Raw genomic sequence first — 25,764 nt, 5'->3', positions numbered from 1 at the left:
GTATGGAAGTCCACCTCCTGTATGTACCGTATGGAAGTCCACCTCCTGTATGTACCGTATGGAAGTCCACCTCATCTATGTACCGTATGGAAGTCCACCACCTGTATGTACCGTATGGAAGTCCACCACCTCTATATACCGTATGGAAGTCCACCTCCTGTATGTACCGTATGGAAGTCCACCACCTGTATGTACCGTATGGAAGTCCACCTCCTCTATGTACCGTATGGAAGTCCACCACCTGTATGTACCGTATGGAAGTCCACCACCTCCTCTATGTACCGTATGGAAGTCCACCACCTGTATGTACCGTATGGAAGTCCACCTCCTTTATGTACCGTATGGAAGTCCACCACCTGTATGTACCGTATGGAAGTCCACCTCCTCTATGTACCGTATGGAAGTCAACCACCTGTATGTACCGTATGGAAGTCCACCACCTCCTCTATGTACCGTATGGAAGTCCACCACCTGTATGTACCGTATGGAAGTCCACCACCTCCTCTATGTACCGTATGGAAGTCCACCTCCTGTATGTACCGTATGGAAGTCCACCACCTCCTCTATGTACCGTATGGAAGTCCACCACCTGTATGTACCGTATGGAAGTCCACCACCTCCTCTATGTACCGTATGGAAGTCCACCACCTCCTCTATGTACCGTATGGAAGTCCACCTCCTGTATGTACCGTATGGAAGTCCACCTCCTGTATGTAACGTATGGAATTCCACCTCCTGTATGTACCGTATGGAAGTCCACCACCTCTATGTACCGTATGGAAGTCCACCTCCTGTATGTACCGTATGGAAGTCCACCTCCTCTATGTACCGTATGGAAGTCCACCACCTCTATGTACCGTATGGAAGTCCACCTCCTCTATGTACCATATGGAAGTCCACCTCCTCTATGTACAGTATGGAAGTCCACCTCCTCTATGTACCGTATGGACGTCCACCTCCTCTATGTACCGTATGGAAGTCCACCTCCTCTATGTACCGTATGGAAGTCCACCTCCTCTATGTACCGTATGGAAGTCCACCACCTCTATGTACCGTATGGACGTCCACCTCCTGTATGTACCGTATGGAAGTCCACCTCCTCTATGTACCGTATGGAAGTCCACCTCCTCTATGTACCGTATGGAGACCCACCTCTATGTACCGTATGGACGTCCACCTCCTCTATGTACCGTATGGAAGTCCACCTCCTCTATGTACCGTATGGAAGTCCACCTCCTCTATGTACCGTATGGAAGTCCACCTCCTCTATGTACCATATGGAAGTCCACCACCCCTATGTACCGTATGGAAGTCCACCACCTGTATGTACTGTATGGAAGTCCACCTCCTGTATGTACCGTATGGAAGTCCACCGCCTCTATGTACCGTATGGAAGTCCACCACCTCTATGTACCGTATGGACACCCAGCTCTATGTACTGTATGGACGTCCACCACCTCCTCTATGTACCGTATGGAAGTCCACCTCCTGTATGTACCGTATGGAAGTCCACCACCTCCTCTATGTACCGTATGGAAGTCCACCACCTGTATGTACCGTATGGAAGTCCACCACCTCCTCTATGTACCGTATGGAAGTCCACCACCTCCTCTATGTACCGTATGGAAGTCCACCTCCTGTATGTACCGTATGGAAGTCCACCTCCTGTATGTACCGTATGGAAGTCCACCTCATCTATGTACCGTATGGAAGTCCACCACCTCTATGTACCGTATGGAAGTCCACCTCCTCTATGTACCATATGGAAATCCACCTCCTCTATGTACCGTATGGAAGTCCACCTCCTGTATGTACCGTATGGAATTCCACCTCCTCTATGTACCGTATGGAAGTCCACCACCTCTATGTACCGTATGGAAGTCCACCTCATCTATGTACCGTATGGAAGTCCACCACCTCTATGTACCGTATGGAAGTGCACCACCTCTATGTACCGTATGGACGTCCACCTCCTCTATGTACCGTATGGAAGTCCACCTCCTCTATGTACCGTATGGAAGTCCACCACCTCTATGTACCGTATGGACGTCCACCTCCTCTATGTACCGTATGGAAGTCCACCTCCTCTATGTACCGTATGGAAGTCCACCTCCTCTATGTACCGTATGGAAGTCCACCTCCTCTATGTACCATATGGAAGTCCACCACCCCTATGTACCGTATGGAAGTCCACCACCTGTATGTACTGTATGGAAGTCCACCTCCTGTATGTACCGTATGGAAGTCCACCTCCTCTATGTACCGTATGGAAGTCCACCTCCTCTATGTACCGTATGGAAGTCCACCACCTCTATGTACCGTATGGAAGTCCACCTCCTGTATGTACCGTATGGAAGTCCACCACCTGTATGTACCGTATGGAAGTCCACCACCTCTATGTACCATATGGACACCCACCTCCTCTATGTACCGTATGGACACCCACCTTCTCTATGTACCGTATGGAAGTCCACCTCCTCTATGTACCGTATGGAAGTCCACCTCCTCTATGTACCGTATGGAAGTCCACCACCTCTATGTACCGTATGGAAGTCCACCTCCTCTATGTACCGTATGGAAGTCCACCTCCTCTATGTACCGTATGGACACCCACCTCCTCTATGTACCGTATGGAAGTCCACCGCCTCTATGTACCGTATGGACACCCACCTCTATGTACCGTATGGAAGTCCATCTCCTCTATGTACCAAATGGAAGTCCACCTCCTCTATGTACCGTATGGAAATCCATCTCCTCTATGTACTGTATGGACGTCCACCACCTCTATGTACCGTATGGACGTCCACCACCTGTATGTACTGTATGGACGTCCACCACCTCTATGTACCGTATGGAAGTCCATCGCCTCTATGTACTTTATGGACATCCAGCGCCTCTATGTACCGTATGGAAGTCCACCTCCTCTATGTACCGTATGAAAGTCCACCTCCTGTATGTACCGTATGGAAGTCCACCACCTCTATGTACCGTATGGAAGTCCACCGCCTCTATGTACCGTATGGACGTCCATCGCCTCTATGTACTTTATGGACATCCAGCGCCTCTATGTACCGTATGGAAGTCCACCTCCTCTATGTACCGTATGAAAGTCCACCTCCTGTATGTACCGTATGGAAGTCCACCGCCTCTATGTACCGTATGGACGTGCAGCGCCTCTATGTACCGTATGGAAGTCCACCTCCTCTATGTACCGTATGGACACCCACCTCCTCTATGTACCGTATGGAAATCCATCTCCTCTATGTACCGTATGGAAATCCATCTCCTCTATGTACCGTATGGACGTCCACCACCTCTATGTACCGTATGGAAGTCCACCACCTCTATGTACCGTATGGAAGTCCACCTCCTCTATGTACCGTATGGAAGTCCACCTCCTCTATGTACCGTATGGAAGTCCACCTCCTCTATGTACCGTATGGAAGTCCACCTCCTCTATGTACCGTATGGAAGTCCACCTCCTCTATGTACCGTATGGAAGTCCACCTCCTCTATGTACCGTATGGAAGTCCACCTCCTCTATGTACCGTATGGAAGTCCACCTCCTCTATGTACCGTATGGAAGTCCACCTCCTCTATGTACCGTATGGAAGTCCACCTCCTCTATGTACCGTATGGAAGTCCACCTCCTCTATGTACCGTATGGAAGTCCACCTCCTCTATGTACCGTATGGAAGTCCACCTCCTCTATGTACCGTATGGAAGTCCACCACCTCTATGTACCGTATGGAAGTCCACCTCCTGTATGTACCGTATGGAAGTCCACCACCTGTATGTACCGTATGGAAGTCCACCACCTGTATGTACCGTATGGACACCCACCTTCTCTATGTACCGTATGGAAGTCCACCTCCTCTATGTACCGTATGGAAGTCCACCTCCTCTATGTACCGTATGGAAGTCCACCTCCTCTATGTACCGTATGGAAGTCCACCTCCTGTATGTACCGTATGGAAGTCCACCTCCTCTATGTACCGTATGGAAGTCCACCTCCTCTATGTACCGTATGGAAGTCCACCGCCTCTATGTACCGTATGGACACCCACCTCCTCTATGTACCGTATGGAAGTCCACCACCGGGAACATTCGGTGTGCAGTACATGCGTTGCTGTATTGGGGGAACATACGGTGGTGTGCAGTACATGCGTTGCTGTGTTGGGGGAACATACGGTGGTGTGCAGTACATGCATTGCTGTGTTGGGGGAACATACGGCAGTGTGCAGTACATGCATTGCTGTGTTGGGGGAACATACGGTGGTGTGCAGTACATGCATTGCTGTGTTGGGGGAACATACGGTGGTGTGCAGTACATGCATTGCTGTATTGGGGGAACATACGGCAGTGCGCAGTACATGCGTTGCTGTGTTGGGGGAACATACGGTGGTGTGCAATACATGCATTGCTGTGTTGGGGGAACATACGGTGGTGTGCAGTACATGCGTTGTTGTGTTGGGGGAACATACGGTGGTGTGCGGTACATGCGTTGCTGTGTTGGGGGAACATACGGTGGTGTGCGGTACATGCGTTGCTGTGTTGGGGGAACATACGGTGGTGTGCGGTACATGCGTTGCTGTATTGGGGGAACATACGGTGGTGTGCAGTACATGCATTGCTGTATTGGGGGAACATACGGTGGTGTGCGGTACATGCGTTGCTGTGTTGTGGGAACATACGGTGGTGTGCAGTACATGCGTTGCTGTGTTGGGGGAACATACGGTGGTGTGCAGTACATGCATTGCTGTGTTGTGGGAACATACGGTGGTGTGCGGTACATGCGTTGCTGTGTTGTGGGAACATACGGTGGTGTGCAGTACATGCATTGCTGTATTGGGGGAACATACGGTGGTGTGCGGTACATGCGTTGCTGTGTTGTGGGAACATACGGTGGTGTGCAGTACATGCGTTGCTGTGTTGGGGGAACATACGGTGGTGTGCGGTACATGCGTTGCTGTGTTGTGGGAACATACGGTGGTGTGCAGTACATGCATTGCTGTATTGGGGGAACATACGGTGGTGTGCGGTACATGCGTTGCTGTGTTGTGGGAACATACGGTGGTGTGCAGTACATGCGTTGCTGTGTTGTGGGAACATACGGTGGTGTGCAGTACATGCATTGCTGTGTTGCGGGAACATACGGTGGTGTGCAGTACATGCGTTGCTGTGTTGTGGGAACATACGGTGGTGTGCGGTACATGCGTTGCTGTGTTGGGGGAACATACGGTGGTGTGCGGTACATGCATTGCTGTATTGGGGGAACATACGGTGGTGTGCGGTACATGCGTTGCTGTATTGGGGGAACATACGGTGGTGTGCGGTACATGCGTTGCTGTATTGGGGGAACATACGGTGGTGTGCGGTACATGCGTTGCTGTATTGGGGGAACATACGGTGGTGTGCGGTACATGCGTTGCTGTATTGGGGGAACATACGGTGGTGTGCGGTACATGCGTTGCTGTATTGGGGGAACATACGGTGGTGTGCAGTACATGCGTTGCTGTATTGGGGGAACATACGGTGGTGTGCAGTACATGCGTTGCTGTGTTGTGGGAACATACGGTGGTGTGCAGTACATGCGTTGCTGTATTGGGGGAACATACGGTGGTGTGCGGTACATGCGTTGCTGTGTTGGGGGAACATACGGTGGTGTGCGGTACATGCGTTGCTGTGTTGTGGGAACATACGGTAGTGTGCAGTACATGCGTTGCTGTGTTGGGGGAACATGCGGCAGTGTGCAGTACATGCGTTGCGGGAACATATGACGGTGTACATGCGTTGCTGTGTTGCAGTGACATTCATTTTGAGGAGCACTCCAATGAACACGCAGGGACCCATGCTAGTGCGTTGCGGTACAGTTTTCTGGTGAATGGACCCATTGGCAGGAATGACCTTCACACAACGCATGTTATCGTGTGATATGACGCACCGCAAAGCATGAAATACACCCCTGAGTGATGGGCCAATGGTGGCCTATTGCAGGGCTCCTCAATGCACATGGCCGCCATGTTGGTGTGATGGGCCTTGGAGAGATCCTGGAAGTGAAGGGGTTAGGTGGGGGAGGCGGGGCGACCTCCACTGGTGTGGGTGATTCCACTGATTACTGTGTGGTCTGGATGGGTGTGGATGGGTGTGGGTTGGCCTGGATGGGTGTGGGTTGGCCTGGATGGGTCCGGATTGGTCTGGATGGGTGTGGATTGGCCTGGATGGGTGTGGATTGGCCTGGATGGGTGTGGATTGGTCTGGATGGGTGTGGATTGGTCTGGATGGGTGTGGATTGGTCTGGATGGGTGTGGATTGGTCTGGATGGGTGTGGGTTTGTCTGGATGGGTGTGGATTGGTCCGGATTGGTCTGGATGGGTGTGGGTTTGTCTGGATGGGTGTGGATTGGTCCGGATTGGTCTGGATGGGTGTGGGTTGGCCTGGATGGGTGTGGATTGGCCTGGATGGGTGTGGATTGGTACGGATTGGTCTGGATGGGTGTGGGTTGGCCTAGATGGGTGTGGATTGGTCCGGATTGGTCTGGATGGGTGTGGGTTGGTCCGGATTGGTCTGGATGGGTGTGGGTTGGCCTGGATGGGTGTGGGTTGGTCTGGATGGGTGTGGATTGGTCCGGATGGGTGTGGGTTGGCCTGGATGGGTGTGGATTGGTCTGGATGGGTGTGGGTTGAACTGGATGGGTGTGAATTGGTCCGGATTGGTCTGGATGGGTGTGGGTTGGTCTGGATGGGTGTGGATTGGTCCGGATTGGTCTGGATGGATGTGGGTTGGCTTGGATGGGTGTGGTTTGGCCTGGATGGGTGTGGGTTGGCCTGGATGGGTGTGAATTAGTCCAGATTGGTCTGGATGGGTGTGGGTTGGCCTGGATGGGTGTGGATTGGTCCAGGTTGGCCTGGATGGGTGTGGGTTGGCCTGGATGGGTGTGAATTGTCCTGGATGGGTCCAGATTGGCCTGGATGGGTGTGGGTTGGCCTGGATGGGTGTGGATTGGTCCGGGTTGGCCTGGATGGGTGTGGGTTGGCCTGGATGGATGTGGGTTGGTCTGGATGGGTGTGGATTGGTCCGGATGGGTGTGGGTTGGCCTGGATGGATGTGAATTGGCCTGGATGGGTCCGGGTTGGCCTGGATGGGTGTGGGTTGGTCTGGATGGGTGTGGATTGGTCCAGGTTGGCCTGGATGGGTGTGGGTTGGTCTGGATGAGTGTGGATTGGTCCGGGTTGGCCTGAATGGGTGTGGGTTGGTCTGGATTGGTCCGGGTTGGCCTGGAGCTGATAAAACCCGTGGAGCCGGCCGCCATCTTTGCTTAGTGTAGGACGTGACTGGTCATGGCTGGAATGATGTTCCCCCAATATCCTGGCTTCCCCAATTATGGGCCGGCTTACCGCCAGCCACCCCCCTTCTACAAGCCCAGGCAGCCCTACTGGAAGCCGCCTTACAAAGGGTCCCCGGGGCCCTTCAAGCCCACCCTTCCTCTGGACTGCCTGGATGACTATAGGTGGGCCCAGTTGAAGGCTCTGCTCAGCCAGCTTGGCCCGGGCCTCAGCCGGCTCTACACCAAGGAAGTGGGAGTGCAGGTGAACCCCAGGGTAGATGCCTGTGTTCAGTGCTCGCTGGGGCCCCGGACCCTGAAGAGCCGTAAAGGAGGCTCCTTCCTGTATCGTCCTGTTCCTGGGCAACATGCCGGCCTCCGGATTGTGACCCCCGTGAGGTTCCCTCGCACCATCGCTGTGTATTCCAGACTGACTGACCGCAGGCTCTTCACCCTCCCACCAGGCAGGGGTGGGGGCGCCAGAGAGATCACCATGAGGGAGATCCTGGAGGATGAGGAGGGCCAGACTGGGCTCAATAAACCCACCTTCCAGGTGAGCCAGGGGATGGGGGACCCCTTTGCCTGGGGGGAAAGGGGTCCCCTCTGCCTATGGGGATGGGGTCCCCTCAAATGTTATACAGCTGGTCACATGTTTGTCTTGATGCCACGAATGGTTCTGTGTCGGGAGGGGTGGTGAGGGGTTGGGAATCCGTGTCCGGTGTCCATGTTGGGAGAGATTTGTCCCAGTTTATCTATACTCCTCCCCTCCCCCTTTGTTGTGGAGATGGGGGGGAGGTGGTCTGTAGTCCTGTCCTATGGTGACAACATAGTGCTGAAGATACTGGCAGTGAGGAGTGTTGTCACCCTGAGACAGGAAGTTAGTCTGGCTGAGAAAAGACAAAAGTCCATCCAGTCCCAGTCTTCCTGGCAGGATCCCCATTGGGAGAGGAATGGGGAGGGAGATGTGGAGTGGGGGAGTAGTACAGTGCAGGGTATGTATGTAGAGGATGAGGGGAGTAGTACAGTGCAGGGTATGTATGTAGAGGATGAGGGGAGTAGTACAGTGCAGGGTATGTATGTAGAGGATGAGGGGAGTAGTACAGTGCAGGGTATGTATGTAGAGGATGAGGGGAGTAGTACAGTGCAGGGTATGTATGTAGAGGATGGGGGGAGTAGTACAGTGCAGGGTATGTATGTAGAGGATGAGGGGAGTAGTACAGTGCAGGGTATGTATGTAGAGGATGAGGGGAGTAGTACTGTGTGTGGTCTGTATGTAGAGGATGGGGGGAGTAGTACTGTGTGTGGTCTGTATGTAGAGGATGGGGGGAGTAGTAACGTGTGGGGTATGTATGTAGAGGATGGGGGGGAGTAGTACAGTGCAGGGTATGTATGTAGAGGATGGGGGGGAGTAGTACAGTGCAGGGTATGTATGTAGAGGATGAGGGGAGTAGTACAGTGCAGGGTATGTATGTAGAGGATGAGGGGAGTAGTACCGTGCAGGGTATGTATGTAGAGGATGAGGGGAGTAGTACCGTGCAGGGTATGTATGTAGAGGATGAGGGGAGTAGTACAGTGCAGGGTATGTATGTAGAGGATGAGGGGAGTAGTACAGTGCAGGGTATGTATGTAGAGGATGAGGGGAGTAGTACCGTGCAGGGTATGTATGTAGAGGATGGGGGGAGTAGTACAGTGCAGGGTATGTATGTAGAGGATGAGGGGAGTAGTACTGTGTGTGGTCTGTATGTAGAGGATGAGGGGAGTAGTACTGTGTGTGGTCTGTATGTAGAGGATGGGGGGGAGTAGTACAGTGCAGGGTATGTATGTAGAGGATGGGGGGGAGTAGTACAGTGCAGGGTATGTATGTAGAGGATGAGGGGAGTAGTACAGTGCAGGGTATGTATGTAGAGGATGGGGGGAGTAGTACAGTGCAGGGTATGTATGTAGAGGATGAGGGGAGTAGTACAATGCAGGGTATGTATGTAGAGGATGAGGGGAGTAGTACAATGCAGGGTATGTATGTAGAGGATGAGGGGAGTAGTACAGTGCAGGGTATGTATGTAGAGGATGAGGGGAGTAGTACTGTGTGTGGTCTGTATGTAGAGGATGGGGGGAGTAGTACCGTGCAGGGTATGTATGTAGAGGATGAGGGGAGTAGTACAGTGCAGGGTATGTATGTAGAGGATGAGGGGAGTAGTACAGTGCAGGGTATGTATGTAGAGGATGGGGGGAGTAGTACAGTGCAGGGTATGTATGTAGAGGATGAGGGGAGTAGTACAATGCAGGGCATGTATGTAGAGGATGGGGGGAGTAGTACAGTGCAGGGTATGTATGTAGAGGATGAGGGGAGTAGTACAGTGCAGGGTATGTATGTAGAGGATGAGGGGAGTAGTACAGTGCAGGGTATGTATGTAGAGGATGGGGGGAGTAGTACTGTGTGTGGTCTGTATGTAGAGGATGAGGGGAGTAGTACAGTGCAGGGTATGTATGTAGAGGATGGGGGGAGTAGTACAGTGCAGGGTATGTATGTAGAGGATGAGGGGAGTAGTACTGTGTGTGGTCTGTATGTAGAGGATGAGGGGAGTAGTACAGTGCAGGGTATGTATGTAGAGGATGGGGGGAGTAGTACAGTGCAGGGTATGTATGTAGAGGATGAGGGGAGTAGTACAGTGCAGGGTATGTATGTAGAGGATGAGGGGAGTAGTACAGTGCAGGGCATGTATGTAGAGGATGAGGGGAGTAGTACTGTGTGTGGTCTGTATGTAGAGGATGAGGGGAGTAGTACTGTGTGTGGTCTGTATGTAGAGGATGAGGGGAGTAGTACCGTGTGTGGTCTGTACGTAGAGGATGAGGGGAGTAGTACCGTGTGTGGTATGTATGTAGAGGATGAGGGGAGTAGTACCGTGTGAGGTCTGTATGTAGAGGATGAGGGGAGTAGTACAGTGCAGGGTATGTATGTAGAGGATGAGGGGAGTAGTACAGTGCAGGGTATGTATGTAGAGGATGAGGGGAGTAGTACAGTGCAGGGTATGTATGTAGAGGATGAGGGGAGTAGTACTGTGTGTGGTCTGTATGTAGAGGATGAGGGGAGTAGTACTGTGTGTGGTCTGTACGTAGAGGATGAGGGGAGTAGTACCGTGTGTGGTATGTATGTAGAGGATGAGGGGAGTAGTACCGTGTGAGGTCTGTATGTAGAGGATGAGGGGAGTAGTACAGTGCAGGGTATGTATGTAGAGGATGAGGGGAGTAGTACAGTGCAGGGTATGTATGTAGAGGATGGGGGGAGTAGTACCGTGTGTGGTCTGTATGTAGAGGATGGGGGGAGTAGTACAGTGCAGGGTATGTAGAGGATGGGGGGAGTAGTACCGTGCATGGGGGGGTCTGTACGTAGAGGATGGGGGGAGTAGTACCGTGCATGGGGGGTCTGTACGTAGAGTATGGGGGGGAGTGGTACCGTGTGTGGGTTCTGTATGTAGAGGGTGGGGGGAGTAGTACCGCACATGGGGGGTCTGTACGTAGAGTATGGGGGGGAGTGGTACCGTGTGTGGGTTCTGTATGTAGAGGATGGGGGGAGTAGTACCGCGTGGGGTCTGTACGTAGAGGATGGGGGGAGTAGTACCGTGTGTGGGTTCTGTATGTAGAGGGTGGGGGGTGTCTTGGAAATTCGCTTTAACGAATTTCTCCTTACCGTGAGTACTCGCAGTTGGATGCGCAGAAATCCCCCATAAAGCTGTGCGAATCTCGCTTACCACGACTGCAGCTAAACTACACGATTCCTGCCCATCCAAATACTTTGGTTCTGTTGAATTTGTGGGTGATGGAGCTCCGTTACCCTGGAATGATCACACGACACTCTAAGGCTGGTTGCAATCCACATAAGGGCTGATTTTAGGCTCAGCTCTCTGTTTTATTAAGAATACACACATGCCCCCCACATGAATAAAGTCAATCCCTCCCACCGAACAATACAATGGGGATTGCTTATACAGAGGATGTACATTCCAATTGGAGCATAGCCTTTGCTATTATCTATCACTGGTCCTCCCCCATGAACCTTCTGAGGTCAGCAGACTTCCTCCCCTTCCCCCCTATGAGCCATCTGAGGTCATATTTCCTGTCCTACTATCTTCTATTGGTATGTACATTCTCTGTACAAGCACTCTCTAAAAATATCAGTCTGTACCTGGATGGGCCCGATACGATCTTTATTAAAACACATCCATCCCAGATACAGTTTCAAGTTGGTAATGGGTTATAAGATATGCATAAGCCTACACGTGGAGTTCACACCGCTTGCGCATTGCGTTATGAAGCCCACGTGGTACCATGCTGCTGATATGTGGATACAGGCCCACGGTCTACTGACAGCGGCATTCGCATGGAATGCCGTGGTGGTATACACGCCGGTCTATAAGCGCAGATCTGCCATCTCATCCATTACCAAGCCGAGTACTGTAATACATACATTGTACATGCGCATGGCCCAATTGCAGCCTTCAGAGCTTTAATTAAGCCACACGAGAGACATATGAATAACACGAATACATGACACATTTAAAGTTCGACCAACAATACAAAATTTCCATGACATTCCCTCCTGTTTTATCATATTCTCCTCGTGTCCCTTCTTGATCTTCTTCAGCTTGATGGGTGTAGTCTCAAACTTCAAAGAGTTCCTGTAGTTGTCCCTGAGAATAAAGCTCCACGGGGTACCTGAAACAACAAGACCCGACGCAGACTCGACGCAAACAGGCTTGATTGAAGCGATGATCCTCAAGAGCGTTGGAACCTTCACTACAGGAAGGCTCTTGCAAAAACCACAAACAGACTTGTGGTATGAATAAAGCTTGTGATCCCACGGTGGTCTGGGGAGATCCAGCAATAGATTCTCAAATTGCCCCTGCAGACGGGGCCACACAAGGCTGGTCTCGACCCAGACAGTTTTCCAAATCGCAGACACAAACAATGATGAGGCTTGAAGCTTGCTTGAAGGTCTTGGAGAATGTGGTCTTCAGAGAGATAAATTAGAGGGAAGCCAGGACGTAATCTGTAGAGAAGGTGGATGGTTGGTGAGGTCTTCCTCCGATCAGTGGTTGGAGTGGGATCCCAGGAGCGGGCATGGAGATGTGGTCGTCTGCCCGAGCTTGGTTTACACGGTCGATGAGGCAACAGGAACATCTCACCGCGGCATATAAAAGGCAGATGAAAAAGAGAAGCATCAGGATATACACTCCCACTTCCTTCAACCAAGATCCGATGGAGAACAGGAAATCTCCCAATCCTCCCAAACCCTTGAACGGATTCCAACCCTCACTAGCTATAGCTCTAGCTTTTCCCTGTAGTTCACTAACTTTGTCCATATGGGCCTGGACCTTGTCATCGGTGTCTTCTATCCAAGTACAACAATCCTCTCCGATGAACTCACAGAACCCCCCTTTGGCGGCTAAAAGATAATCGAGGGCCATCTTCTCCTGAAGCACTAAAATTCCCATCTGCCGTTGTTCTTGGGCAATTTCTCTGACAGCCTCTACGGTCTCGTTAAACATACTATCCACGATGACAGAAAAATTGTTCAGGCGCTTCATAAGTTCTATTCCCCATCCTGTCCATGAGGGGAACCAAGCCCATGCCTGGTCGCCCTCAGAGAACAGCTCCCTGCGAACTCTCCCTGCCATCCTTGCCTTCTTGTGGACCATCAACTCTTCATGGTCCATCACTACATAGGATGCGGGGACTAGCTTTATGAGGGCACACGAACCTTTCGCGTTCTGGGGAAATGTTCTATAGGCTGCCGAACCACACAGAAAATAGTATGGACCTGTCAGAGCAGAACAGGAGGAGTTCCTCGTTCGGCCTCTGGTACTGAGCAACAGTTGCACAGACTGGGGGATTGCTCCCTCAGTCTGCACATCACATCCGTCCTTCCAACACACGTGGTCTGGTCGGTCAGTGTGGTTACTCAGAAAGGAAGTCTGGTTAGTCAGATTGACAGTTATACCTCCCTCGCAGGTGGTAATCCCAACAAACTTGTTACCTGTGCCAAAGCTGATGTTAAAGCACACCTGAGGGCTGCCTAGCTGCCCAGTTACCCATAATGGACTGGTGAGGGCCCTACAGGAGCTAGAGCTAATATTGGTGCTGAAACTGATGTTACCTGCTAAAAATGTGTCATTAAGTTCTACCGATAAATGTCTACGTGGGGGCTGACCAGGGGTCCCTTGCTTTTTCATGCCGACGCGGATGTCATATAGGGCATGAACAGCGGCCATTGCGGACATGTGATGACTGGGTGGGGGCTTAGAGCATACCCAACAGTTGGTTTTGTTGGCGGTTCTGGCTAAACGTAGGTGCATTTTAAATAAAAGGTTGGGGTATCTGCCATCTTTTCCTCCGTTCACACACATGTAAGACATACAAACAAAAAGAAAAAGGAAAATGACACCCCTCATTCTCTGGTGTAGCTGAGAAGCGTCCCTCGAGCTTGAGTGAGGTAGGTGTCGTCAGCTGGACTTGGTATGGTCCGGTGAACCGTGGCTCGAGTCCGGTTCTTTGATGTTTCTTTAGGACGACCCAATCACCGCTACTCTCGGGGTGATATGGGGTGTGTCGCCGCTGACTCCAGTTCCACCAAAGAGATGCAGTCGTGTCCTTTGGAAGAGAGATTAGTAGTGGACAAAGAAGACATGTTAGCAGAAGAGGTGTTAGTATTGTTAGTCGTGTTGCAAAATTCAGCACTGTCATTGCTGTCCTCCCCCCCCTTCTCATCTTCCGACACAGGAAGAAGAGAAGCTGGGTTAAGAATAGTGCATCGTTTGATAGTGAGGTTAGTAGGGGTTAGGAGGGTTTTCCCCTGAGAGGGGTACCTTGCCTTGGATGTCCTGTTTTCGCAGGACCGTTCTTGCTGCACTGGTGTCGGTGAGGCAAGGGAGGGGATATTTTAATTCCTCTAGAAAAAGATGGATCTGGGCCGACACCGATTTGTCAACTTCCTATGAGAATTCATAGGAGTTACTTACCATGGTGGTCATAGGGGCGGAGGACTCATCAGGAATGAACTGCCACCGACCTTTAGGTAATTGGGGACAGCTCCTCCTCATGTGCCCCGTTTGGTGGCACTGGAAGCACCTGGGTGGGGGCCTATCCTTCCTGTGACCCAGATCCCTTGGTTTTTCGTGTGGGGTCTGGGACATAAGAACTTTGGCCTTGTCTTGTTTTCTTCTATCCATTTCCCTCTCTATTGCCGCAAGAGTGGAAAGGATAGCAGGGATAGACATCTCATTATATTCGGGTCGGGCCAGAACCAGCCTTTCCCGAATTTTAGTATCGATGCCTTCCAAAAATTTGGCCCGCAACAGAATGTGCGTCGCGGTCACCTTTACCCCTTCAGTTGGAGCATCAGGTCCAACTTCCAGATCCGCATCCAGTGCCGCCTGCTTGAGACGGCGCCAGAAGCAGGCGCTTTCCTCATTAGGACCCTGGGTGAGCTTCATCATGTCCGTAGTAGAGGTAGCACCATACATTTCTGGAAGCTTTGCCTTTAGCTGTGTACAGAACTCTTTGCCCCCTGAAGTCATCTCCTCATGCGTGGTTATAGAGCACCCTGCAATCACTGTACTGGCCACTTCCATGCCCACCTTTGCCCGTAGGATCTGTGCACAATCTGACCCGCTCATACCATAGCTGAACTGGTTTTGTCCAAACATTCGAGCAAATCCTCTCGGATTGACTCGATAGTCCGGGAGCTCAGCCAGAATAGTGCGGATCTCTGCCGGGGTGAAGGGGACATGCCAAACTACCCGTTCCCCTAAAGTCCGTTCCCCCCGTGCATTGGGAGGACCTTCAAATTGCTGCACCCTGACTGGATAGGCCTCGGTCCGGGAAGAGTGCAAGGGCTGACCCAGCATCATCGGTGGGCTTAGATTAACCACCTCGCTTACTGCACCTTCAGGTTTGAGGTCCCTCAGATCAGGGTATAGCTGGGGGGCAGGGGTCTGATCAGTGGTTCGTAGCGCTTTGATGCAATCCGCCCTGTTTTTTAACCGGGTGTCTATTCCCCTTGATTCACAGATAGTCTGCAAATCGGTTGTTGAGTAGGCTTCATAGTTGGAAACAGAAGGAGCTGGGGTGAAGCAGGGAGAAGGGAGAAGTAGAGGCAGAGGCTGAGGCATAGAGACAGAAGACACAGAAGGTATGTCAAGAGTGACGTCACTAACAGAAGAGACAGGTGCAGTTATACTTATCTCAGCCACTGTTGGTTGTTGGGGAACCCCAGTAGACCCTGATCCTGCCTGCCTTAGTAGAGTCAGCCCTGAAAGAGCTTCCTCCACCTCTGACACTGGATCCTCCTGTTTTATTCCCTCTGGAGGCCAGGTATACATCACCTGGTTCTTCCGGACAGACACCAGTTTATGTATGCCTTGCTTCCCTAATTGGATTGACCTGTGAAGCCATAGCTGTGCGATCTCTAGTTCTGACGCCTGCATCCGTGGTTCAAATTCAGAGATGAATTTTTCCCACCTCCATGCGTCAAATGTACCTTCCCGGGGAATTTCCCATCTGGTACCCTTCGACCATTTATTCCACCTTTTGAGGGGTTCTGTAGACTTCCCCCCCAAACTCACCTTCATCAGTTGTGCAGCTGTCCTTACCCTGAAGAGGGCTGGTTCCCCCTCTCTCTTCATGGACTGACTACTGCCCATCGTGACTAGTCACTGGTATATATCCCGCGTCCGGGTACCTGTTTACCCCCTGGAGCACTCGGTGGGATCCTACCGAGAGGCCTGATTCCACCACTTTCCCAGCACAGCGTAATTTATGTGATACTTATCGATCACCCGAAGCGCATCAAGTGGCGGTCAGACTGAGAGCACACCTCCCACTCCCACAGCGCAATTTGTGTGATCCTGACCACCCGAAGTGTTTGTGGTGACCAGGACTTCCCTGGACCGCCCACTCGCACAGCGTAATTTATGTGGTTCTCATCACCCACTGTGTTTGGCAGGCCACACCGCACAATGATGAAAGTGGCTTTTCTCTCCCTGCACACAGTAGCTAACACAAGTCAAAACAAAAAGAGGGGTTCTTGGATGTTACTTAGGGGTCACTGGTTGGGCAGAAACCTGCTAACTGACCTTTAGGAAATTTGTGTAAAAAGAAAAAAAACTTTCCTAATACACACAGAAAAACCCTTTTTCAACCTGAAAAACTGTTAAAAAGGACAAAGTGGATCCTTATGAAAAACACGGGACGTTTCACAGTAAAACAATTACACCGAGGTAAACCGAAAAACTGCGCCAAAAGTAACCTTGTTGCTGACTCAAAAATCACTCCTATCAGCACCGCTAAACGATCCACATTATACACGCAATCTTTACTGCAACCACCTAGAACCGTTTACACAAAAAGTCTGCTGGATGTGAAACACGCGACACAGCAGCCTAAAACAAACCCGCTTTACAATAAGGAACTACTTTTAACAGGAAAAACACAAGAAAAACATAATCACTATACAAGAAATCTATGTGCAAAAACCCAGACTTCACCGCGCTCACTAAATGTGGAACACGTGAAGGGAAAACTCGCTTAACACACTTTAAATTGGCTGGCAATACGCAAATTTAAAGCTAAAAGCAAACAACTTAAACTGTAAAAAAATTTGGATTAAAAACACAATATGGGTCAAATGCATATAGGAAACTTCATGCACATTGCATAGAGATTACTGCACATTTGGTAGCCAACAAAATGGCCACCAAACAAAAGGAGTCCATGTGGTTTAGTCAAGAAAATGACCCCCCACAGAGGAGCACATGGCAGATACTAGAATGACCCCCCACAGGGAAGCACATGGTAACGCTAGAATGGCCCCCCACAGGGAAGCACACGGCAGCCTCTAGCCTCAAAATTGCCTCTTACATAAAACAGACGTTTGGACAGAACATACACTGGACAATTACACAACAATATGAAGCACACATACAACACAATTTGGGCACAATCACAGAACGGACATAAAACACCAACATATCACACTAACATGCACATGTAACAAAAAGGACCCCCTGCTGCATGCTTGCTGGGAGCAGTAATACCACAAAACATTGTACAGATCACATACACACAGAGATCTTACAACAGTTAACAATTAACCTAAGCCTTTCAGCACTGTAATAATTACCTCACGTGGAGGGGGGTAAAGCAATCACCACAGTACCTACAACCCGCAAATACTTACCTAACACTATGCAACAACTTTTACCCACTAAAACATATACCCGTTTAATTTTTGGTTGGAAGATTTTTAAACTTGACCAAATCCAGCCAACCAAAACCCACCCCCCCTGCTGCGTTCCGCAGAGACAAACCCTTGTCTTTTCACCCACAAATCAAGAGTTTAGGACAAAAAACGAGGTCCTTGTTAAGCGGTATTTCTTGTTAGCTAACAGAGAGCGAAATCAGCCACACGAACACGCAAAAAGCGATCCTCTTAATGGCAGAGAGACCTGAAATGTGCCGGCATACTTTTTGCTAGTTCATGATGGCCATTCCCCCCTCGTTCTAGGTTAGCTACGCAAGAATACGCGTTAGTATCCACCAGGCTCGCCAAACTGTCTTGGAAATTCGCTTTAACGAATTTCTCCTTACCGTGAGTACTCGCAGTTGGATGCGCAGAAATCCCCCATAAAGCTGTGCGAATCTCGCTTACCACGACTGCAGCTAAACTACACGATTCCTGCCCATCCAAATACTTTGGTTCTGTTGAATTTGTGGGTGATGGAGCTCCGTTACCCTGGAATGATCACACGACACTCTAAGGCTGGTTGCAATCCACATAAGGGCTGATTTTAGGCTCAGCTCTCTGTTTTATTAAGAATACACACATGCCCCCCACATGAATAAAGTCAATCCCTCCCACCGAACAATACAATGGGGATTGCTTATACAGAGGATGTACATTCCAATTGGAGCATAGCCTTTGCTATTATCTATCACTGGTCCTCCCCCATGAACCTTCTGAGGTCAGCAGACTTCCTCCCCTTCCCCCCTATGAGCCATCTGAGGTCATATTTCCTGTCCTACTATCTTCTATTGGTATGTACATTCTCTGTACAAGCACTCTCTAAAAATATCAGTCTGTACCTGGATGGGCCCGATACGATCTTTATTAAAACACATCCATCCCAGATACAGTTTCAAGTTGGTAATGGGTTATAAGATATGCATAAGCCTACACGTGGAGTTCACACCGCTTGCGCATTGCGTTATGAAGCCCACGTGGTACCATGCTGCTGATATGTGGATACAGGCCCACGGTCTACTGACAGCGGCATTCGCATGGAATGCCGTGGTGGTATACACGCCGGTCTATAAGCGCAGATCTGCCATCTCATCCATTACCAAGCCGAGTACTGTAATACATACATTGTACATGCGCATGGCCCAATTGCAGCCTTCAGAGCTTTAATTAAGCCACACGAGAGACATATGAATAACACGAATACATGACACATTTAAAGTTCGACCAACAATACAAAATTTCCATGACAGGGGAGTAGTACCGCGTGGGGTCTGTACGTAGAGGATGGGGGGAGTAGTACCGCGCATGGGGGGTCTGTACGTAGAGTATGGGGGGGAGTGGTACCGTGTGTGGGTTCTGTATGTAGAGGGTGGGGGGAGTAGTACCATGCATGGGGGGTCTGTATGTAGAGGATGAGGGGAGTAGTACCACGTGGGGTCTGTACGTAGAGGATGGGGGGGAGTAGTACCGTGCATGGGGGGGTCTGTACGTAGAGGATGGGGGGGGGGGGGGAAGTAGTACTGCGCATGGGGGGGATCTGTATGTAGAGGGTGGGGGGAGTAGTACCGTGCATGGGGGGGGTCTGTATGTAGAGGATGGGGGGGAGTAGTACTGCGCATGGGGGGGATCTGTATGTAGAGGGTGGGGGGAGTAGTACCGTGTGGGGTCTGTATGTAGAGGATGGGGGGAGTAGTACCGTGAATGGGGGGGTCTGTACGTAGAGGATGGGGGGGAGTAGTACCACACATGGGGGGGTCTGTACGTAGAGGATGAGGGGAGTAGTACGGCACATGGGGGGGTCTGTACGTAGAGGATGAGGGGAGTAGTACGGCACATGGGGGGGTCTGTACGTAGAGGATGAGGGGAGTAGTACCGCACATGGGGGAGGTCTGTACGTAGAGGATGAAGGGAGTAGTACCGCACATGGGGGGGTCTGTACGTAGAGGATGGGGGAGTAGTACCGCACATGGGGGGGTCTGTACGTAGAGGATGGGGGGAGTAGTACCGCACATGGGGGGGTCTGTACGTAGAGGATGGGGGGAGTAGTACCGCACATGGGGGGGTCTGTACGTAGAGGATGAGGGGAGTAGTACCGCACATGGGGGGGTCTGTACGTAGAGGATGGGGGGAGTAGTACAGTGTGCGAGGTCTGTATGTAGAGGGTGGGGGGAGTAGCACCGTGCATGGGGGGGGTCTGTATGTAGAGGATGGGGGGAGTAGTACCGCACATGGGGGGTCTGTACGTAGAGGATGGGGGGAGTAGTACCGTGCATGGGGGGTCTGTACGTAGAGGATGAGGGGAGTAGTACCGCACATGGGGGGTCTGTACGTAGAGGATGAGGGGAGTAGTACCGCACATGGGGGGGTCTGTACGTAGAGGGTGGGGGGAGTAGCACCGTGCATGGGGGGTCTGTACGTAGAAGATGGAGGGGAGTAGTACCACACATGGGGGGTCTGTAGAGGATGGGGGGAGTAGTACCGCACATGGGGGGGTCTGTACGTAGAGGATGGGGGGAGTAGTACCGTGAATGGGGGGGGTCTGTACGTAGAGGATGGGGGGAGTAGTACCGCACATGGGGGGGTCTGTACGTAGAGGATGGGGGGAGTAGTACTGTGAATGGGGGGGGGTCTGTACGTAGAGGATGGGGGGAGTAGTACCGCACATGGGGGGGTCTGTACGTAGAGGATGGGGGGAGTAGCACCGCACATGGGGGGGTCTGTACGTAGATGAGGGGAGTAGTACCGCACATGGGGGGTCTGTACGTAGAGGATGAGGGGAGTAGTACCGCACATGGGGGGGGTCTGTATGTAGAGGATGAGGAGAGTAGTACCGCACATGGGGGGGGTCTGTACGTAGAGGATGAGGGGAGTAGTACCGCACATGGGGGGGGGTCTGTACGTAGAGGATGAGGGGAGTAGTACTGCACATGGGGGGGTCTGTACGTAGAGGATGAGGGGAGTAGTACCGCACATGGGGGGGTCTGTACGTAGAGGATGGGGGGAGTAGCACCGCACATGGGGGGGTCTGTACGTAGAGGGTGGGGGGAGTAGCACCGTGCATGGGGGGTCTGTACGTAGAAGATGGAGGGGAGTAGTACCACACATGGGGGGTCTGTAGAGGATGGGGGGAGTAGTACCGCACATGGGGGGGTCTGTACGTAGAGGATGGGGGGAGTAGTACCGTGAATGGGGGGGTCTGTACGTAGAGGATGGGGGGAGTAGTACCGCACATGGGGGGTCTGTACGTAGAGGATGGGGGGAGTAGTACCGCACATGGGGGGGTCTGTACGTAGAGGATGGGGGGAGTAGTACCGCACATGGGGGGGTCTGTACGTAGAGGATGAGGGAGTAGTACCGTGAATGGGGGGGGGTCTGTACGTAGAGGATGGAGGGGAGTAGTACCACACATGGGGGGTCTGTAGAGGATGGGGGGAGTAGTACCGCACATGGGGGGGTCTGTACGTAGAGGATGGGGGGAGTAGTACCGTGAATGGGGGGGGGGGTCTGTACGTAGAGGATGGGGGGAGTAGTACCGTGCATGGGGGGGTCTGTACGTAGAGGATGGGGGGAGTAGTACCGTGAATGGGGGGGTCTGTACGTAGAGGATGGGGGGAGTAGTACCACACATGGGGGGTCTGTACGTAGAGGATGGGGGGAGTAGTACCGCACATGGGGGGGTCTGTACGTAGAGGATGAGGGGAGTAGTACCGTGAATGGGGGGGGGTCTGTACGTAGAGGATGGAGGGGAGTAGTACCACACATGGGGGGTCTGTAGAGGATGAGGGGAGTAGTACCGTGCATGGGGGGTCTGTACGTAGAGGATGGGGGGAGTAGTACCGTGCATGGGGGGTCTGTACGTAGAGGATGGAGGGGAGTAGTACCGCACATGGGGGGGTCTGTACGTAGAAGATGGAGGGGAGTAGTACCGCACATGGGGGGTCTGTATGTAGAGGATGGGGGGAGTAGTACCACACATGGGGGGTCTGTACGTAGAGGATGGAGGGGAGTAGTACCGCACATGGGGGTCTGTACGTAGAAGATGGAGGGGAGTAGTACCGCACATGGGGGGGTCTGTACGTAGAGGATGAGGGGAGTAGTACCGCACATGGGGGGGTCTGTACGTAGAGGATGGAGGGGAGTAGTACCACACATGGGGGGTCTCTACGTAGAGGATGGAGGGGAGTAGTACCGCACATGGGGGGTCTGTAGAGGATGAGGGGAGTAGTACCGCACATGGGGGGGTCTGTACGTAGAGGATGAGGGGAGTAGTACCACACATGGGGGGTCTGTAGAGGATGAGGGGAGTAGTACCACACATGGGGGGTTTGTAGAGGATGAGGGGAGTAGTACCACACATGGGGGGTCTGTAGAGGATGAGGGGAGTAGTACCACACATGGGGGGTCTGTACGTAGAGGATGGAGGGGAGTAGTACCACACATGGGGGGTCTGTAGAGGATGAGGGGAGTAGTACCACACATGGGGGGTCTGTAGAGGATGAGGGGAGTAGTACCACACATGGGGGGTCTGTAGAGGATGAGGGGAGTAGTACCACACATGGGGGGTTTGTAGAGGATGAGGGGAGTAGTACCGTGAATGGGGGGGGGTCTGTACGTAGAGGATGAGGGGAGTAGTACCGTGAATGGGGGGGGGTCTGTACGTAGAGGATGAGGGGAGTAGTACCACACATGGGGGGTCTGTAGAGGATGGAGGGGAGTAGTACCGCACATGGGGGGGTCTGTACGTAGAGGGTGGGGGGAGTAGTACCGTGTGGGGTCTGTATGTAGAGGATGGAGGGGAGTAGTACCACACATGGGGGGTCTGTAGAGGATGAGGGGAGTAGTACCACACATGGGGGGTCTGTAGAGGATGAGGGGAGTAGTACCACACATGGGGGGTCTGTAGAGGATGAGGAGTAGTACCACACATGGGGGGTCTGTAGAGGATGAGGGGAGTAGTACCACACATGAGGGGTCTGTACGTAGAGGATGAGGGGAGTAGTACCGCACATGGGGGGTCTGTAGAGGATGAGGGGAGTAGTACCGCACATGGGGGGTCTGTAGAGGATGAGGGAGTAGTACTATGTATGATTCTCTCTCTGCAGTTCTTGGAGCAGAAGTATGGCTTCTTCCATTGCCGGGACTGTCAGGTGCGGTGGGAGAGCGCCTACGTCTGGTGTGTTTCTGGAACTAATAAGGTGAGTCCTATGAATTGTCCCGTGTGGTGCCCCCAATTATTACCCCCCCACATGGTCCTCTGCGGTGACACCACATATACTGTAATGAAATAAGCAGCCATATTTAATACCCCCCCCCCCCCCCACAGTGGAAGTCTGTTCCAGGATACTCAGTGCTACACATATAGTAAACCCACCGCCTTGGGGCCTGGGGGCCAAAGAAAATTCACTTTAAATTTCCAGAGGGGTCCCATTCACTCTGTGGGGAGAAAGTTGCCCTCCATGTGTGTTTGGGGGGTAGAAAGTTGCTCTGTGTGTGTTGGGGGGGGGGGGGGGGGAGTTGCCCTTCATGTGTGTTCGGGGGGGGGCGGGGGGAAGAAGTTGCCCTCCATGTGTTTGGGGAGGGGGGCGGGGGGAGGAAGTTGCCCTCCATGTGTGTTGGGGGGGGCAGGGGAGGAAGTTGCCCTCCATGTGTGTTGGGGGGGCAGGGGAGGAAGTTGCCCTCCATGTGTGTTGGGGGGGCAGGGGTGGAAGTTGCCCTCCATGTGTGTTGGGGGGGCAGGGGTGGAAGTTGCCCTCCATGTGTGTTGGGGGGGGGCAGGGGTGGAAGTTGCCCTCCATGTGGGTTGGGGGGGGGGCAGGGGTAGAAGTTGCCCTCCATGTGTGTTGGGGGGGGGCAGGGGTAGAAGTTGCCCTCCATGTGTGTTGGGGGGGGCAGGGGTAGAAGTTGCCCTCCATGTGTGTTGGGAGGGGGGGGGCAGGGGGTGAAAGTTGCCCTCCATGTGTGTTGGGAGGGGGGGGGCAGGGAGAAAGTTGCCCTCCATGTGTGTTGGGAGGGAAGGGCAGGGAGAAAGTTGCCCTCCATGTGTGTTGGGGGGGGGGGGGGCGGGGGGAGGAAGTTGCCCTCCATGTGTGTTGGGGGGGGGGGGGGGCGGGGGGAGAAAGTTGCCCTCCATGTGTGTTGAGGGGTAGAAAAGTTGCTCTGTGTGTGTTGGGGGGGGGGGGGGAGTTGCCCTTCATGTGTGTTCGGGGGGGGGCGGGGGGAAGAAGTTGCCCTCCATGTGTTTGGGGAGGGGGGCGGGGGGAGGAAGTTGCCCTCCATGTGTGTTGGGGGGGGGCAGGGGGAGAATGTTGCCCTCCATGTGTGTTGGGGGGCAGGGGAGGAAGTTGCCCTCCATGTGTGTTGGGGGGGGGGGGGCGGGGGGAGGAAGTTGCCCTCCATGTGTGTTGGGGGGGGGTAGCAGGGAGGAAGTTGCCCTCCATGTGTGTTGGGGGGGGGGGTAGCAGGGAGGAAGTTGCCCTCCATGTGTGTTGGGGGGGGGGGGGGGCGGGGGGAGGAAGTTGCCCTCCATGTGTGTTGGGGGGGGGTAGCAGGGAGGAAGTTGCCCTCCATGTGTGTTGGGGGGGGGGGTAGCAGGGAGGAAGTTGCCCTCCATGTGTGTTGGGGGGGGGGGGGGTAGCAGGGAGGAAGTTGCCCTCCATGTGTGTTGGGGGGGGGGGGCGGGGAGACCGTTGCCCTCCATGTGGGGGAACTGCCATTCCTGCTTGTGAGTTTTTGGGTGTAGCTCACAAGCATTTCCGTGTCACGTGTAGAGTGGACCGTTTATTTGGATTGGTTGCCGTAGAACCTTTTTTGGGTGTTAAGGACTTCTGTCAAATGTTTCATACGTGTCTTGCTGTGATTTCTGTTGTAGTGCTGGATTTTCTGCCTCCCCCCGGCTGTTCCTGGCCTGATATCTGCAGCTAGGTCTTGCTGAGACTTCCCACTTCTCTTCTGCCCGGGGCAGAGCCTCCAGCACCAGGTTCTTCTCCAGAGGGACTGGACCTCAGGCTCTTCTCCCAGATTCTGAGTATTTATGCATTGTCTTTCCACCTTCTGGGTCCGGCCTCCCCAGGGATTGGTGGAAACTTCATAAATATTCAGGCTGCAGTCTGCCCCTCCACCCACTATGTTCTGGAAACCTCCAGAAGGTTCCAGAGGATGGTGGGAGGTGCACAGCCTTTGAAGCACCGCCCAGCCTCCTAAAGAAATGAACCCCTTCTCCTCCTACAGGGGAGCCAATCTAAATGAACCCACACTAGTGGCAGTGATGGTGCTACTCAACTTCTGCTGCAAAGTCGCCCTGCATATGGGGGGCTATTAATGAATCCTACTGATTCCAAACCACTGAGTGTGAATGGGGCCCAAACCGCGGCTTCAGCCAACTCAAACGGACTTCCCATCTATTCCAGAACCTCTCCAGATGGACTTTGGAAGCTGTGTAATAGATGGGAGATGGTCTGCACCCCCACATGCCCAGTTACCTGCTCCCCCCCCCACCCCTAAATACCTGACTCCTCTCCCTGTTCCACCATTCCGAACTCCTCCTGTGTGATCCCAGAAACCTTCATGGTGAACGCCAGAAATCCAGAGGACTCTGAACTTCCTGTTCAGTCTGACAACTCTGCCTCTGCTGCATGGAAATCCAAACTGGTGTTGTCATCCCACCCATTGGACTACGGAACTCCCTGCCCCTCTGCCCTGTCCCCGCTTATCCCCACCCATCTGTCCCACCTCCACAAGCCATACATTGATTTCTTTCCCAGCAGAGACTTGCTGCTGCTTTGCATAGACCCCGCCCACACTGTAATGATCAGTCCCTCGGGAGATGTAGCTCTGGGGCCAGTTTATCGAATTTTGAGCCTGGGGAGGTCACATTAATATCTCCTCCATACAGGAACCAAGGACAGGACAATGCTGGGACATGATTGGGGGGGGGCTGAGCAACATGCCCTTTAACATGCCCAACCCCCAGAATTTACACTGAATGGGATGGCCAGAAATGTCACCACACGTCCCGCCCATCAGCTGAAACGTAGAAGTATAGCTGTACATGAGGAGATCGGATTGGTTGGTCAGATTAGTGTATGGACGCCTCCTTCAGTGTCGGGATTCTCAGCTCTTGGTTTCTTTTCAGGTTTACTTCAAGCAG

General features: G+C 52.6%; 1 protein-coding gene across 1 annotated transcript; it reads left to right on the top strand.

The window, feature by feature from the left end:
- Positions 1-7,340: 7,340 nt before the first annotated feature.
- On the top strand, positions 7,341-25,761 carry LOC149430607 (protein ZAR1-like 1.S; the record flags this gene model as incomplete). Its single annotated transcript, XM_089666194.1, has 3 exons — positions 7,341-7,877; positions 22,721-22,813; positions 25,750-25,761. Coding segments are annotated over exons 1-3 (642 nt in total), but the record flags the coding sequence as incomplete, so codon positions are not given.
- Between the last annotated feature and the right edge of the window lie 3 nt (positions 25,762-25,764).

This window comes from Staurois parvus, unplaced genomic scaffold (assembly GCF_062004578.1).
Source record: "Staurois parvus isolate SC_StPar_1 unplaced genomic scaffold, SC_StPar_1.0 ptg002597l, whole genome shotgun sequence".
NCBI classification, from domain to species: Eukaryota; Metazoa; Chordata; class Amphibia; order Anura; family Ranidae; genus Staurois; species Staurois parvus.
The sequence above is the reverse complement of the archived record's forward strand: the minus strand, read 5'-3'. Positions and strand labels throughout refer to the sequence as shown.